We start from the raw sequence: 16,825 nt of genomic DNA on the forward strand, positions 1-16,825 counted from the left end.
TTCTGCTTCAAGATTTGTGTTTAGAGCGAACAACTCTATAAGTATCACCCAGTGGATATTGCAGAATAGAAAATAAATATCTTTTTGTTGAACAGTGTTATAGGCGGTATCTTTATCAATTATCGGTATAGCAATACAAATACCCGTAACGTATAGATGTCGTTCGCAGAGATCGTGGACGTATACGATAAAAAAATAAGGAGATAAACGAGGATTGCACGATAGAGAAGGGAGTTAACTAACGCTGAGTGAGCGGTATTACGTACTAGTGGGGCAGTGAGGATGGCTCACGGTGGAAAGAAAAGGAAAGAATATAAAAGAAAGAAAATGTTAAAAGTAGAGGAAGACGGTTAGAATAATGGCGGGCACAAAAGTAGTGTTTCGTGACATTTTTTTCACAATGGCTTGAAATTAAATTACTTGCAAATTGTGCAAGAAATCGCAAAGTATATTCTTGAGCTTACTTTTTCTCAATTTCCAATGACGGCTACCTTTGCGAACTTTACTATCGTCACTGTGCTCGATTCTCTTAGGTCGCCATATTACTGTGCCGTGCCGTGTAGTATCGTACTGTGTCGTGGACGTTATTACTTTCGTACCAAGGCCCTACAAATATGTTAAAGTAATTCGATATATCATTGCATTTAACGAGAATTGAAGATAAGATTAGCGGATATGGTTTGTACAAATTTGTTCGATTAATTTATAGCAAATGAGTGAATCGAAGCGTCGATTCGATTGACATGAGGTGCATTTATGGAAGACGGTCGACTGTTTATTCCGAAATATAAAATAAGAGAGGAAGATCGGTAATTGTTACCCTAAAGTGATCATACGGATACGTGTATCGCTCATGTATAATTATGTATCTGCTGTACGTATACGTATATCGTCTGTTTACGACCATGTGTCCGTTTGAAAATACATTGATATAAAAGGTAATTGCGACAAAACGTTTATCACAAAGGAGATTATGTCTTGGAAAACGAAGATTGTCTGCCGCCGACACATCTTTTATGGCGAGCATCTTCGTAGAAGCACACTGACCGAAGTCTCTTTTTTCGATTCGTCCGCGTATAGTTGGTGTGGATGGACTTTTTAAGAGAGAAGAAAAAAGTCAAAGGGATATCCCTAATTAATTTATCCCTGTATCAGGGAAAACGAGGGAGTAACGGCAAGGGCGCAGCGAACACTCGATGCACGACACTTCCTACTTAAGGTGTGTACTTGATGTACTATGTAGGTATTAGTAGTAACTACATTTCTCTCTCTTTCTCTCTCTTTCCCTTTCTCCCTCTCCTCTCTCTCTCTCACTCACTCTTTCGCGCGCTCGCGCGTGTACGCCACACTCAGGTACACTGTACACCTCTCCTTTTCTGCTTTCCTGCTTTCCTCCAGTTTTATTTTTCAAACATATGCAATCTCATGTGTTGCTTTCAATAATATACGCTATTTCATTTATCCATCATTTTATATTTTATACGGTCGCCTAAAAATCGATGAACTAACGTTATAAGACGTTGTTTTTTTATACTCGATCGATGTAAAGAAGAAAAATTGATTGGCATTCGTGTCATATTCACGGAAATTGTGTTCGTTTCTTAAAAGACGGATAGAAATTCAAACGAAGTTGGGTATTCTTTAAGAAAACACTTTATAGTTGTTTGAAAAACTTATTGAACCAGTACTATGTAAACTTTGTCGAAGAATTAGGATAACTGTGTACTGTATATATATATGTTTTCGTTAATAGCGAAATAACGTAACTTCAGAGAAAACAGCCGAATGTATTCTTAGTTTCTTATCGTACGCTTATCATAATAATCACGAGCGTAAATATTAAACAATGTCAAACCGTTTCGTTTATCAGGGCTGTGAATCGGTCGGCATAATTCAAAAAAACGAGCAAACAATTCGTACACTGAGTCGATTCTGTTCGAAAGGATAAAATTAAAAGGAAAAAGAACTTTTACCCTATACTATAATTTTATGTAAATACAAACGCTAGTGAGAAAAATGTATTCTGAATGCGCAAAAAACACATATCATAATATGAATGGAGAAACGGAAAAGGACTGCAGAATCTTTCATATTGGCTATCGTAATGAAAAAATTTCCATCTTTTATACGTAAAACTATGCGATGTTTACGGTTAATCTCGATGGCCAACGAAACGATGATATCTGCAGCGTTCTAAAATACGATAAGGTTCAGTGGTAGGATAAAGAGAAAATCAAGCCGTTTAAAAACATTGGACGTGTTTGATCGTTCTACATATGTAAAATAGGTTATGCGATTTGTTATTTTAACTCCTGCTGAGATCGAAAAATCTGTTTTTGTTGGAATGGTCGATATCAGAGGAGGAACATCGTTATTTTTGTCTTTAAAGTTTAACGTGTATTACATTTTGTAGTTAACCTCGCTGTGCTATAGAATTACAAGATAATCAAGTTAAATCGACGTAACGAATTATTCGAGCGAGTTTTCCTTTTTCTCGCGCCATGGAGGATAAGTAAATCAAACGGGACAATGAAAGATTTCTTTCTTTTCTTTTTTTTTTTTTTTTTTTGGTATTATTATTCCGACCTGAGTAAATTATATCAAGAAAGTATGTCGCGTTACAGAGAAAGTAGAATGGCTCGCTGCTCAGCCGTACTATGTGCGCGCCCGTATATACGTAGGTATGTACATATACATGTGTACATTAATTCCAATATGTATAGTACACTTTAGGAACGAAAAGCATACGACTGATAAGACAGCTTTTATACGTTGTAAATACGCGGAGGAAATTTGAAAAAGCAGCTTGTTCTATAAATATTACAAGGTAGAATCGAATACGATTGAATTCTCGATTACTTATGGCAAATAGTATTCCCAATGTTATTCGCTTTGAAAACTTAAGATACTTTGGTAATACGAATGTACAATGACGCTAAATTATCGGTTGTTTTCAGGAAACGGCACAATGGCTGAGGACCGAAATAATTCCCAACGGTTGGTTAGGCAGGCGCACACGGTACGTAATACCAAACGATCGTGCCAAACTTCGATTCGGTTTATTTTAGTGAGCGAAGCTGGGAAACGCGCACTTTCCATAGCGAGGGTGGGAAGGGAAGAAATTGAAAGGATCGAGTCACTGAGCGCTTTTCCAAGCGCTTCTTCGCTATCAACATCTTTTACTTCATGCTTTCACACTCATTAACTTTTGCTGCCACTTAACATGTCTTAATGTTTTTAAATTAGCAACTCGCCCGCCTCTCGTTACTTTCTACCGTGTTTTTCTTTTCGATACGCGTTTCTATTTCTTTTTCCTTTTTCGCTCCACCGATTCTTCCTTTTTCTTTCAATTATGCCTTGCTCTCACATTGTTCGTCGTTGTTACTTTATAATAAAAAAAAAAAAAAAGGTTTTATCGCAAGCAACATCAACGCTAACGCCTTGTTCTTATAATTGCATCGGTCGATCGGCAAGACGCGATATTCCTCTTTTGCCGTTCATTTCTCCAGCTTTCTGTATTTTTCTACACCTTTCTTCTCTTTTCTTTCTTGTTATCCACCGATACCAGAACGCGCGTCTATAAAGGGGGAGAAAGAGCAAGGAGCGGGGGTTAAAAAGGGGATTGTAGTGTTCGATCGTTTCAATATCTTGGAAATAAACTAAAGTAAAATCGTTAAAAATGGCATGTATGCCTATGTGTGCGGGTAGGATTCGTCTCAAGTTCAAGGTTGAAGAAGGAAGAGAAAGAATAGAATTTCTTTTAGATAGAACACGGTTCGTCACCGCCTCCAGTATCGACGCTTGCAACAGGATCAGGTGGTGGTGTCGGAACAATCGCTAGTGCGATAACAACAACGGGAGGCGTTCAACGATACGACTCGCCACCTAGAGGTCCAAGAACGTTATTGTTGCGCCGCGGAGAAAATGGTTTTGGCTTTACCCTCCGTCATTTTATCGTTTACCCACCGGAGTCCTGTTGCGTAAGTATTCGCAACAAAATTGTAACTCGATTCGACACGTTCTCGCCTTTGATAGAAAATGAATTTCCATTAGATGCTACCAGGACACGAACGAACGAGGATAGACGAGCCGATGGATACGATATTCGTGAAACAGGTACGCGGGAATTCGCCAGCAGCCGAAGCAGGATTACGTACAGGGGACAGGGTCGTTTCTGTCGATGGAAGACCAACGCGCGGTGAGCAATACGCGAAAGTAGTTCAACGTATCCAGCAGGCGGGTCCTTGGCTACGACTTCTCGTGGTCTCCAAAGAGGACGATATCTTGCAAAGATATTTCGGTGAAACTGCTCACAATCCTGAAACTAATCAACGACCGCGTCTTCGTTCTCCGGAGAGAAGCGGACACAGGCAACGCAGATCAGTCAGTATGATTCCCAGCTTGTCGCCAAGAACAAGACAGTCTTGGGTTTGTCCCGCACGAAGCTCAATGCCGACACCGCTATGTCAAGATCAAGATTCACCTCGACAGCTGATCGACGACAGTGTAGGAATCATCGATAAACATCAGCAACAATTGCAACGAAATATCGCTAAATCGAACATTTTTGTTGGAACTCTGACGAGAATACATGAAAATATCGCAAGCGCTGGCACTTTACTACCCGGTGAACGGCAATCGATAGATACGAAAAATGGTACTTCTTCTCTGCCTTCGTCTCCTGGTCCTGAAAAAAAGGTAAATGATAAATTTCCGATACTACCGCAAGGACTTCAAATCGTATCGAAGCGAGCAAAACAGTTCGAGTCAGGGCGATTATTAAGCGACGACGATGAGCCGACTGGTGATCGAATCAGCCTCTACAAAAGCGAGCTGTCGAGATTATCGACCAAGCATAGCGTGCCGAACGTTGCCGTTAGAAGAAGGGAATTTGAATCGAAAGCCGAGGCTCAAGAACCGAGAAGAATACCACCTGTGCCAACCAGGGAAACCAAATCCTTGGATAGTGGTAAGTTTTCGCATTTGTTTCTTCTTTCTTTCTGTTTTGCTAATCGATAGATACGTTTATCCTGGGATTACGAATAAAATGACGTAATTCTTTGATTATTGTACATTCTTAATATACTACTGTGAATATCTAGGTAGCGGATTAAAAGGCAACAGAATAATACCTGTAGGCAGCAAACACATCCACTGTGAACCGCCGGGCAACTATAGCACGTTAGAAGGTAGAAGAGAGAGTCGATTTAGTTAAATGTTGTGTTTGTGCCGGTGTATTTCTCTTCTCTCACTTATTTACTAATTTACTGATTCACCCATCTCTTTAATCCTGTCCGCCCTTTTATCAGTCTTACTTCCGTACGTACACACATCCTTCCTTCCTCTCTCTCTTTCTCTCTCTATCTTTCTCTATTGTTTTTGTACCGTTCCAGTGTCCGTCGCACAGCTTTTAATGTTGTGCTACTACATTGCTCTGGCCAAGCACGAGGTTTACTTGTTTCGTAGGCATACACGTTTTTGTACGTTCGACGTCATGATATTAAAAACTTACTAATAACTTGAGACATTGGTTCGATTACAAAAGTACTCTAGTGGTTTGTTATTTTCGCATGATTTATATAGAGACACCCAATCCGAGAATCACAGACGGGGAAACAGTACGGCCGAGGATTCGTAGCAACAGCGCTGAATCATGGGAATCTACGAGTACAAGCAATTTGTTAAATACCGTTAGACTTCACTGGTTTCAACGACAGGACGATACCGAACGAAAGCGAGATACGAACGGAAATGACAATAGCGTTTACGTTGATGCAACTAATATATGCGATGGAAAGGAGAAAATTGTCGAGAAAGGGTCTAGAAGACAACAACAGGATGGTTACGCGCAAATCATCAAAGCTGAATCTGGTTAGTTTTTTTCGTCTTATTTTATTTTATTTTCCTTTCGTAAATTCGACGAAGTTACATCATCTTAATTTGAAATAATCGATTAAAAGAGGTATAATTAATTGATGATTTTGACTGATTCAAAGGTGTATTGCCATCGGATAATGATATGCACAATAACGAAGTTGTATTCAGGCGGCAAAAGAATACGCAGATTGGTATGTATTTATGTCTATATTTATATTTGTATAAGTATCACGTATCGATAAGTTTAACGAAACAATCTGCTCGACAAAGAAATTTGTCTTCGTTTGTTTTCTTTAGCAGACGAAGATCGTGCCACAAGAAGGGTATCCTACTTGAAAGCAACCTGGGGCGAACGAATTCATGTGGACAGTGATTTGGAACTAAGTGACTCCGAGCCTATTACCCATTCTTCTAGAAGGTAAGTTGAGGAGATCGCTGCCACCATACATAGAAGCTTTTTTCTTTAGGTCTATCCACCTGTTTCTTTCTCCTTCTCTCTGTCGTGTACGGGGTATAGCGTCTTTCTATGATGTTTGGGGTGTGAATCACTTGCCTGTCGTAGTATATCGTAGTTGATCATTCGCGAGTGTACATCAAGTTCTGCCTCCGTCCATATTTTCAGCATTCATAAGAGATGGCGGCTACCGCTACTTCCAAACGATATAGCATCGCTGCGTCGCATCTTCGAGGAAGTGACTCAATCGACGAGTTTAAACAAAAATATTAATCGGTGAGGATAGTACTATGCAGAACTGGAAAGAAGACTATCGGGATGGTACAAGGGCAAGAGGGATAGTCTGCTAATTTCTCTCATCGGACGATACAAATTTTAGAGTAATACGTTGCATGTGTATGAGATTAAGGTGGACCTAACGTATTACGATCAATCGGGTGCCCGCATTCTTTCCGCTCGTTCTCTTTTCAATTCTGCGCTGTACATGTTGAGAAAATTACAAAGATGGTGTATTCTGTTTTCGCAACCGTCTTGTCTTTTACCGCGTTTTCGTTATAAACGTGTCCTAAATATATGGTATATTTCCTCGTTACTGGTTGCGATTGAGCGCAACATATTAATACACTTATAGCTCGATTTAACCGCTTCGTTTCTAACAACAGTAATCACTAATCACTAACCATTCGTGTTTGTAGAAACGCGTATTAATTCCATCCTATACCTTCGCTGTATTTGTGTTTGTAGCTGGTACATATTGTTGGTTGGAAATAGAATTCTATGATCGATAGCGTTGGTAACGAAAGATGAAGGAAAAGAGAATCGCGTCGCCGAATTGTCCAAATGCATTCGCTCTTTTTGCTCTTTTCATTGTTATCGTCCCTTTCGCTCTTTCCGCTCTTTTCGCTAGTCTTATCGTGTAATATGGAAAAAGAATTGATCATGAGATTCCTTGATCAATTAGATAAATGTATGACAGTAGTTATCGTATTAAAGAAAGTACGTTGGACTTTTTCAGCGGCAATTCTATTTGTACTGGCCGAGAAGCAGCGACTGGCATTATAAAAGACATCGGACAAGTGGAACGAGAGGGACCTTTACATGTCAAATTTACTGTACTTGATGGCAAGGTAATGATATACATATTACGTATATACAGGTTCACTGATTGCGATATATGTAACCAGGTGCATCTAATCGTGTCATTTCTTACGTTTTATTAAATTTCAGCGATCTTCCGATCGATCATGGAAACAGCTATGGGGTGTTCTTCGCGGACCGATTCTCTTCTTTTATAAGGATCGTCAAAATCAGGTATTCAAAAGGCAATATGTATTTTCAAGTTGATCAAATTTAAGATTACAATCTATAAAATTTGCATATTATTATTATTTACTATATACAGTCCTTGCCCATTCGCTTGGGTTTACACTTTTGGCTTTACTTTGTCTCTGATATAAATTTTTATATAAATGTAATATATGTATACATTTGTTTTCCATTTTTTTAGAGTCCTTCGTTATCCTGCGACGGCGAAAATGTAGCTCAAAGCGTAGATGTGAGATGTTCTCTTGTAGATATCGCGGAGGATTATACGAAACGTAAACACGTATTACGGTTAGCAAATCCGAACGCAGAAGTTTTGCTACAGACCGAAGACGCAGCGTCTATGGCGCTTTGGTTACGAGCTCTACATGAACATGCTGCTGCTGAAAAACCGTCCGTAAGTTAAGATGTTACAACCTGTAATCTTCATTTATTAAACTGTAACCTGTGTAACAAGTCACTCAAGCGTTAGTTTTGTTTTGTTTTGTATTTCAGGAAATTGCTCATAATAGTACTTTGAAGCAACAAGCTGTCCCGCAAACTCCAGGTCCCACCAGCAGTTCTTCAACGTGTCAAACAACCACGAATGCTAGTCCAATGACAATGTCGACTGGTAGTGGTAGTGGTGGTCAGCGATTAAGCCCCCTTCCAGGACATAAAGGCATCAAGAAATTGACTTCGTTTAGGAACAGATCTCCGACTGGACAATCACCGATAAACAAGACTCGAAAACCGAGTCAAACGATCGATAGTTTGGTTTCTCCAAAGACCAAGACATGGAAGGGTAGAGTCGCAAAACAATTGCGGAGAATGCATGGACAAACGGGATCTCCTTCTTCACCAACAACGCAATTACCACCAGAGGGTGCTACGTTCAAAGTACCGCTTGAACTTTGTCCACCGGTGATTGCTTTCATCTCTCTTTATTATTTTATTACCCGTATTTTCTTCGGTTAACGAAAAACTTTCTTACTAAACTCATATTCTAATTGACTAAACTAAATTTTTTCGTTCTCGAATAGTCATCTTTTTCGGAATATGTGCCATTGATCGTTGAAATGTGCACGAGTATCGTCGAAGCGAGGGGTCTCGAAGTAGTCGGTATTTATAGAGTACCCGGTAACACTGCCGCTATTTCACATTTAACTGACAGCGTGAACAAAGGATTCGAAAATATCAATCTCCAGGTAAAAATATTACATCGTCATGCAGAACGATTATTCTATTATTACATTACTGATTCGATTTATCTTGCTGTTCCTAGGATCCTAGATGGAGCGATGTAAACGTAATATCTTCTCTTTTGAAGTCGTTCTTTCGACAGCTCCCAGATTCACTACTCACCGCAGAATTATACCCTATGTTTATCGATGCCGATAAAGTTGAGGATCCTCAAAGAAGAATGACAACGATAAGGAAGTTGCTCAGGGATCTTCCGGAACATCACTTTGAAACTCTCAAGTATTTGATGTTTCATTTAAAAAGAATAGTGGAACATAGCGAGGTTAATAAGATGGAGGCGAAGAATTTGGCCATCGTGTTTGGTCCTACATTAGTTAGAGCCAGTGGTTCCAGAGACAATATGGTTACTATGGTTACTGATATGTCGCATCAGTGTCGAATTGTTGAAAGCTTATTAAACAACGTATGTACCTAATCTATGATGTTTTCAGTTCTGTTCATATAAACAAGGATGAAACGATGAAAGAGAAGCACTTTTTGACTGGAATATTGATGATTAAACACCTGGTTGTAGGTCGATTGGTTCTTTTCGGACGATGATTTGGACGATTTAAGTCGACTGAGCGTGAATCTCAGTCTTCCAGCTGACACTAGCGAGATCGAGACTACAACGTCGAGTAATAATCATAATCTCTTGTTGAACAACATTCAGAAAGTCGAAGGTACGATTTATAAATGGTCTACTTTTGATTGTTATTCTTCGATATATTTGATTCTGCGTTGCAACGATACATTTTTCATATTTCTATACTTTAATTTCGTTTTAAATTTTGTATGAACGAAATAGGACGCGAAATGGCATCTGCTAAGGACATTGTATCATCTATTATATCCGCTGCTAATCGAAAAATACAAAGAAGAAGAAAGTGTCAAGACGAGACGGATAACGAAACTCACGAAGTCGATAAGGTTTGGTTTTATGTGAGAGATATAAATGTTTGACTGTACGCGTACTTATATTTGATTTAATTAATTTCCACAACGAAATGGTGACGATTTGCTACGATATACATTAACGTACACTTATGTAGACTAACGCATATTAACGGATTCTAACTGTTGCAATATCGCGTTTGTTTCATATTTAGCTGAGGATGAAACAAGAAGCAGAAAACCTTCAAAATCGGCGAAGTATGGCATTGAACGAGAGGCAATGTTCGGTCAGTGAGATCGTTTTAATGCACGAAAGTCAGAATCAGTCGAATCGTTCCATCGATCGATGCGACCGGTCACCGACGCTTGATCAGACTGCGATTACTAGCGCAAGTATCGGTAGTTCCGATGTCATAGCTGATTGCACAATTAACAACCGTGATTGCACGTTAAACAGTCACGATGATGTTTCTTCGGAGAAATCGAACAGATATTTAAATCGTATGGTAGAGTCGGTTCCATCAATTCAACCGACTCATCGCTCGGCCGTCTCGTCGGCTTCAGAGTCTTCCCGACTCTCTAGCGAGACTGGCCTGAGCTGTTTCGATGCAAGTTCGACGCTTTCCAGCGCTTCGAACGACACCAAACAAAGCAACGACGAGGTTACGATAAGAACGTATGCTGGATTGAGCGCGTCTACTCAAGAACGTATACGAAGATTTGAACAGGAAACAAAAGCAATGTTACAGAGGGATCGGAATCGACAAAGACGCGAAGCTGAAAAGAGAGAAGAAGAGAGACGGAGAATCGAGATGGAATGGCAATTGGCTAAACGTGAAATGGAAAACGACGATCTGCTCGACAGTATAGTAGACACAACTGTGACAACACCTACTACTTATCTTTCATCCACAACAAGACTTTCTAGTTTTAACGACAGGCTTGCCGATAAATCTTTCCTCGATATCGGTTCCCGATCGACTGCTCGAATGCCGTCTTTATCGATAGCTGTGCAGCAACAACCCACGCCCGTTAGACGAGTGTCGCAACTCGCAGACGAACCTGCTACGATTCTGCCTTCGGAGAACGTCTCGAACACTATTATAAAGAAATTGAAAACCGATTCAGAGGTAAGATTGCATCGATTTTGAATCTGACCGCAGTTCGATTACAATTAAAAGAACAAATATTTGCGAATATAACAAGACGCCTGTTATTTTACCATTATTACCGGTTTCTTGAAATTTATAGCAGTCACTGGAAAAATCTACAACGCTACCGCCAATTCGTTATGGCAGTTTGGATTCGCTGCACGAAACACACAACATTTCTCAGTCGTCGCTTTCACCGACCAATCAACAACGGAAACCCCTTTCCAGTGATGTCTCGGACGATGGTTAGTATCGATATATCAACTATTTTCCTGTGATATTCGTATTGTGTCCATATCCTTGTTTTAGTTCTCTAAACTGGAACCTAAACTGAAAGCTATAATGTGAAGCTTGTCTTTGAATCTCCTGGGTGTATATTTTGTTGTTGGTTGATCCTCCTTAATTATTCTTAATTATCGAAATACGAACTAGTCGAAAGAAACGAATGCGCGATACGCGCGCGATATCAATGTTGTCAAGTGTTCCGGCACTGACGATTATCACGAAACGTTAACTCTCATCCTATCTATGTATTTATTCTCTTTATATTTTTCTCTATCTAACGTTGCTTCTCCGACGCTCTTGGTGAGTGTAGCTGGATCTTGTTTTCTACAATGGACTCAGAAGATTCTGACCATTAACAAAAAGCTTTCTAGGTACTCTTTATTTGTTCTTTCTACTCTTTAAGAGATCTTTACGAGTAACCGTCCGATATTGCACGATAGATGCATACGGTTATTTTCTTTAACTTTATATCTTTCTACAGACATTTCGAGGTTGTTCTTTCTCTTCTTTCCCTCTTCTTTTTTTCCATTACTAGCTCTTGTTCGATATTATAATATTTTCGCGAAAAGCCGACGATACAACCGAGCAACGATGGCACATTGCATTTTATGTAGATCGAAAGCACCTTGCTACGAAATTGTTTTTTTATTCTTTTCGTTTCGTGCATGCTAATACGTATAACTAGCTCTATGAATATCGAATGTCAAGTTGATTAAGCTTGATCGATTAATCGGTTGTGCGCTATTGAGATAAGTTTCAACGTGCACACTGTGATTATCAATCTTATATTTTGTTTCTCTCGAATCAGGTTCGATCATTTTAAAACACGCGATCGGCTATTTACGTTCAAAGCTTTTTCCTCGCATCTGCATGTAACGTACTAAAGACGACAATGTCGAAAGAACAAAAAAAAAAAAAAAAAAAAAAGCAGAAGAAACAGGACTATTCGTCGGGTACCGCAGCTTGATCGCTTGCTCGCTGAATTGTTCGCTTTTGATCTTGGCGTTGAAACTGCCTCCTGCTCGTTCTTCGAACGAGTCTCACCTAAACTCTCGGTGTATTACCTACTATAGTATCTGTAATTAGATGTGACCGTGCAATATCTTAAATGTATAAAGTATCTTTATAGTTTTCTATATTTCCCTTTCTATTTTTTCGTCTTTCTGGAACACGATAAAATCCTATTTACAATGTATGCGTGTATGTGTGTTTGTTTGTTTGCGCGTGTGTGCGTGCGTGCATGCGTGCGTGTTTGCGCCAGTTCAATTAGGAATATTAAATACGAAAGAAGAGACGTGTAAAGCCGAGTGAAAAATCGCCGATACGAATACGCGATAGTCCGATACGAACTGAAAGAGTAGAGAACAAAAGAGCGAAACAAGAAGGTGGTGTGGAATGAAAGAAAAATAAAGAGGAAATAGCTTCTACGGAGGAAGGTATATTAGAGGTAGATCGATCTGTAATCGATTGGAAGATGAAGGAAAGAAGCCGAGAGGGTGTAAAAGTGTGGAAGAGGGGCAGGGGCAGACTCCTCGCTTTCGTGTTCGTTCGATGGTTTGCTCGTTTGTCACTGCCAGAAGCTGTTAGTACATGTTCTCGATGGGGTGTCGATTATGACGATGCGAATGCGTTGAACACTCTTAGGCAAACGGCAAATCCCGGTTTCTGGTGGTACATATCGTCTCACCTACATGGTACCGCAAGCCCCTCTGGTTCCGCCACGAAGACACCGGGCCCATCGTCAATGCCAATGTCCATGCCGATGTCAATACCAATGTCAATGCCAATATCAATGCCGATGTCAATGCCAATGCCAATGCCAATGCCAATGTCGATGCCGATGCCAGGGCGAATGCGAGTGCCAGGGCCAGTGTCAGTGTCAGACGCAGCCGACATCGATGTTGTGCAACGATCATCGACACCCATCGCATCCTCCTCGGGAGTATCACCGGCCTCGGAGCCCTCCGAATTCTCGGAGCCTATCGAGCCCGTCGAGCAGTCACCACCGCGAGGGGTGTCTTCGGGCTCAGGGGCCGGATTGTCTTCCAAGACTATAAACAGGTTCCTTCGAGGTAAATTACTTCGTCTGCCAATAGGAATACCAAGTCGTAAACTGCTCGACTATGGTTGTGACTCGCTCACACGAATGGCTTTACACTCTTTATTTCTGCTAAACGCACGTTAACAAAACATCTGTCTCCTACTCCGAGTCTTATTTATCTTTATCGCTTTATCTCTGTCTCTTTCGCTCGTGACATCTCCGTCGTTCGAACGCTCCGTTGGTTATCGCGATGGCTGGCTGTTTGTCTATCCGTCTGGCTGTCTATTATCCTTCTTTGCTTTCGATAAAGATACTTCTTATCAGTCACGATCTCTGTACGTGCTACGATTATTGCTCCCTTTCTCTTCTTTTTTCTTTTTTTTTGTTTTTCCTAATATTTCCAAATTCTAGATTGTCGCTACTTGAAGAAGAAACAAATCGCATTTTCTGTTATTCGATGCTTTCTCATCGCTGCACGATATTCTTTTCATTTGTTTCTTTGATTTCTATACACATCGAAGATGGCAAGATGGTAATATTCAACGTTATTTGTGTTTTTCTTCCCTTCTCCTTTGTTTTACATCCTTTCTTCGTTCGTTCTTCTCTTCCCCTTGTCTGTCTCCTTTCCCTTCATTTCCTCTCGTTCTTTCCCTATGTTTCTCTACGTGTCGTACTTTTGTTGCGTCTGCTCTTCGCTTCAATTAAGATTTGCTAATCGATCGAGGTATCATCGTGGTTTAATTGTATTCGATGCGACGTGCCGAGGGGTAGCAGAAATCGAAGAAAGTATGAAGATGAGAGTAGCGAAGGGTTAAACGGATATGCGACAGTTTTCGATACCGACCAATCGTTATCAGTTGCTGGCAGTAATACCGCGTAGCAAGAACGACGATAGAAACGCAGTTTACGCAAATTGTGACTTGTAGTTGCTGTTTCATCCATATAACAATACCTTCCTAACGAACGACTCAAGCTCGTTATCACGCTCGTTGTTTGCTGTTACGCGAACGACCATAATTTTATTTTGCGGTCGAGGACAATCACGACCATCGTTCGATGCTTTGTGTGTGTTTCTCGTTGAACCGTTCGCTTCCGATTTAATATACAGGTATCGTCACGATCGGTAAGATGGACGTGTTTCTATTAAAGCGAATCGATTGAATTGCAGGTAGCGATTTGCTGACCAGCTTGACGACCACGTTCGATCGTAAATGGAAGTCCCTGGTAAACTCGTCGAATCAAACAATTCGTGGATCCGCTACGGAGAATCTGTCTCTCAGCGACGAGGACGCTGCGATAACGCGAGACTCGCAAAACTTGCGAAATCAACGAGGGGCAGGAGCAGGGTTACGAGAAGAGAAAGAAGAACAGAAAACAGCTTGTCCCCAATCATGCTCGATTGAAACCTATCGGGATCCGAGCCTCCATAAAACATCTATTGAAAAGCATCAATACGTTCGTCAAAAAAATGCAAGTATACACTCCAAGTCAAAGCGAATTAATGAAATTGAATAAAATTTAGCGTAATCGTATAGCATCCATAGCACATATGCGCAGGTACATTCACTTACTCATACCATTGGTTGTTTTACTCGTGCGCAGGATGCTCCGGAAAAGGATACGGATTCATCGGTAACAGAGAATAGCAGCGTCGATCGACCGGATAATACCGATATGCCGGATAACGATCGAAGCGCTAACGTACGAAAAAGGGTCGAACCGAAACAAGAGCAATTACGATCGAGCAAGGAAACAACGACCACGGCGACGGCGACAGTTTACGAAGCAAGTTTAGCTGCTAACGAACCGCAAGAATGCTGTAGGCACGAGAAGGAAACATCGGTGTTAGCGCAAAACGGTGGTAAAGAGATTGACGATGTGAAAGAATTTCGACACGATGTCGATTCAGCGAATTATTCGAACAAGCTCGAAAAATTTGAAAGTCTGACAAATTCCGAAGTCAGATCGCGGCTGAAAAGATCCGAATCTTTAAATAAGAGATCTGAAAATACCTCGTCCAAGTTGAAGAGGTCCGAAAGTTTGAACAAACATTCTGTCGAGAGGCTCTCGTCCCCGACCAACGGCAAGTTGAAACGCTCTGAAAGTTTGAACAAGCATTCGGAGAGATCCGATTCTCCGAACAGTAAATTAAAGCGATCGGAGTCGCTGACAAAAACCGAAAAAACCGAGTGTAATATTAGCAAGAGACGGCAATCCGTTAGAAAAGATAGTGCGACGAAATTAAAACGAAAAAATGGTATGCCCGAACGATCGATCAAGCGCAGGCACACTGTAGGCGGTACTAAGGATTTCGACAAAGTACATTGGTTGGATAATAAACTGCAAGTCGAGGCTGAGAGAGTGGTCAGAAACGAATATAGACCGAAGAAAAGTCAGTTGAGAACAAGTTCTCCGGATTTAAGTACCGGTCGTATCGGTCTTACCGATACTAGTTTTCTCATCGAGGTCAGTTTTCGTGGGCCGAGTAACGTCGTTTTTAACGTGACTAACGCTCGTCCGCAGTCTTTACCGGATACTACTTTGACTTCTAAAGTGTTTAAAGTACCTCTGGAGAGTCACGTGTAACGAACACGACGTACAGCCTGTAAGGTAAGGAGCAACGAAGAAGAAACAGGTGTCAAAGCGTATGAAGCGAAAAGAAATTACCGTGAACGTCGATATTTCGCTTATCGCGAGCACCGAAACGCGACGTTTCTTTTTTTACATCGCAGCGTGTCAATTATTTACGTACCGTACTTGTAACCCGAGCGCGATTGTGTGCAATTTTTTGTATATATAACGTATATGTATATAGATTATATAGTGTGTAATTAAAAATTATAATTCTGAATGTTCTATAAGTGGTGCGCGTATGTGGCACCATTTGGTGCGTATGTATATCGCCCACTCTTAATAGCGTTACATAATATCGGAACAAGCGTTGTAACCCATAGATTTTCTACTTCTTACAATTAGAGTAACCGAATACGATACGATTATACACATCGGCTGTGTGATGTCGGTCAATTTCATCGACATTTATCATCTGTCTATACTATTTTAGACGTATGTATTTCCAGAATGGCAACGATTCGCTAATATACGTTGCTCATCTTCCCAGAACGAGTACTACTCGTTTCATCGATTATATAACCGTATACAGACTGGATTTGTTTGTACGTTTAACACGAACGCGAACGAACGGTGGTATTTCTTTTATTTGATCAAACGTGGTTTTATTATTGAACGTAATCGATCGATAAGACCGCGAGATCATGTAAGGCAGCTTACGAGCCTGACAATCTTAGATTTATAAGATTTTCTTAGACTTGTAAATACTTATAGACACGAATGTACGTAACGAAACTGTAGACCGGCGATAAAGCGATATTTATTTTAAATCCGTAACAATCGTGATACTATTATTTATTGAATATGCGAGATACCTGGAATTGAAACAAGTATGTATTATCTACGAGTACATGGTATCGAATTTGTAAATAAATCTTATATATTGCTAAATTAAAAACCAATTCAACTTGTTAATTAATAGGTATTCTCAATCTTCTCCCGCACAAA

General features: G+C 40.4%; 1 protein-coding gene across 14 annotated transcripts; it reads left to right on the forward strand.

Moving 5' to 3' along the window:
- The first annotated feature begins 109 nt into the window (after nucleotides 1-109).
- On the forward strand, nucleotides 110-16,792 carry LOC126917373 (rho GTPase-activating protein 21). Of its 14 annotated transcripts, none has more exons than XM_050724122.1 (25): nucleotides 121-874; nucleotides 968-1,219; nucleotides 2,958-3,019; nucleotides 3,765-3,980; nucleotides 4,054-4,969; nucleotides 5,103-5,189; nucleotides 5,394-5,480; nucleotides 5,554-5,871; nucleotides 5,997-6,068; nucleotides 6,175-6,295; nucleotides 6,500-6,607; nucleotides 7,347-7,458; nucleotides 7,559-7,642; nucleotides 7,839-8,051; nucleotides 8,150-8,557; nucleotides 8,677-8,841; nucleotides 8,919-9,299; nucleotides 9,411-9,558; nucleotides 9,684-9,805; nucleotides 9,985-10,899; nucleotides 11,021-11,165; nucleotides 11,516-11,576; nucleotides 12,850-13,277; nucleotides 14,415-14,716; nucleotides 14,849-16,792. In XM_050724122.1, the coding sequence occupies exons 3-25, from the start codon at nucleotides 2,969-2,971 to the stop codon at nucleotides 15,830-15,832; spliced, it is 6,444 nt and encodes a 2,147-aa protein (XP_050580079.1). In that variant the 5' UTR covers nucleotides 121-874; nucleotides 968-1,219; nucleotides 2,958-2,968; the 3' UTR covers nucleotides 15,833-16,792. The 14 variants fall into 14 exon arrangements, with proteins under 14 accessions (XP_050580092.1, XP_050580082.1, XP_050580079.1 ...); XM_050724123.1 differs by having other exon boundaries at nucleotides 121-622; nucleotides 710-1,219; XM_050724125.1 differs by having other exon boundaries at nucleotides 118-1,219; nucleotides 6,178-6,295.
- Nucleotides 16,793-16,825: the final 33 nt, after the last annotated feature.

This window comes from Bombus affinis, chromosome 6 (genome assembly GCF_024516045.1).
Source record: "Bombus affinis isolate iyBomAffi1 chromosome 6, iyBomAffi1.2, whole genome shotgun sequence".
Classification (NCBI taxonomy): Eukaryota; Metazoa; Arthropoda; class Insecta; order Hymenoptera; family Apidae; genus Bombus; species Bombus affinis.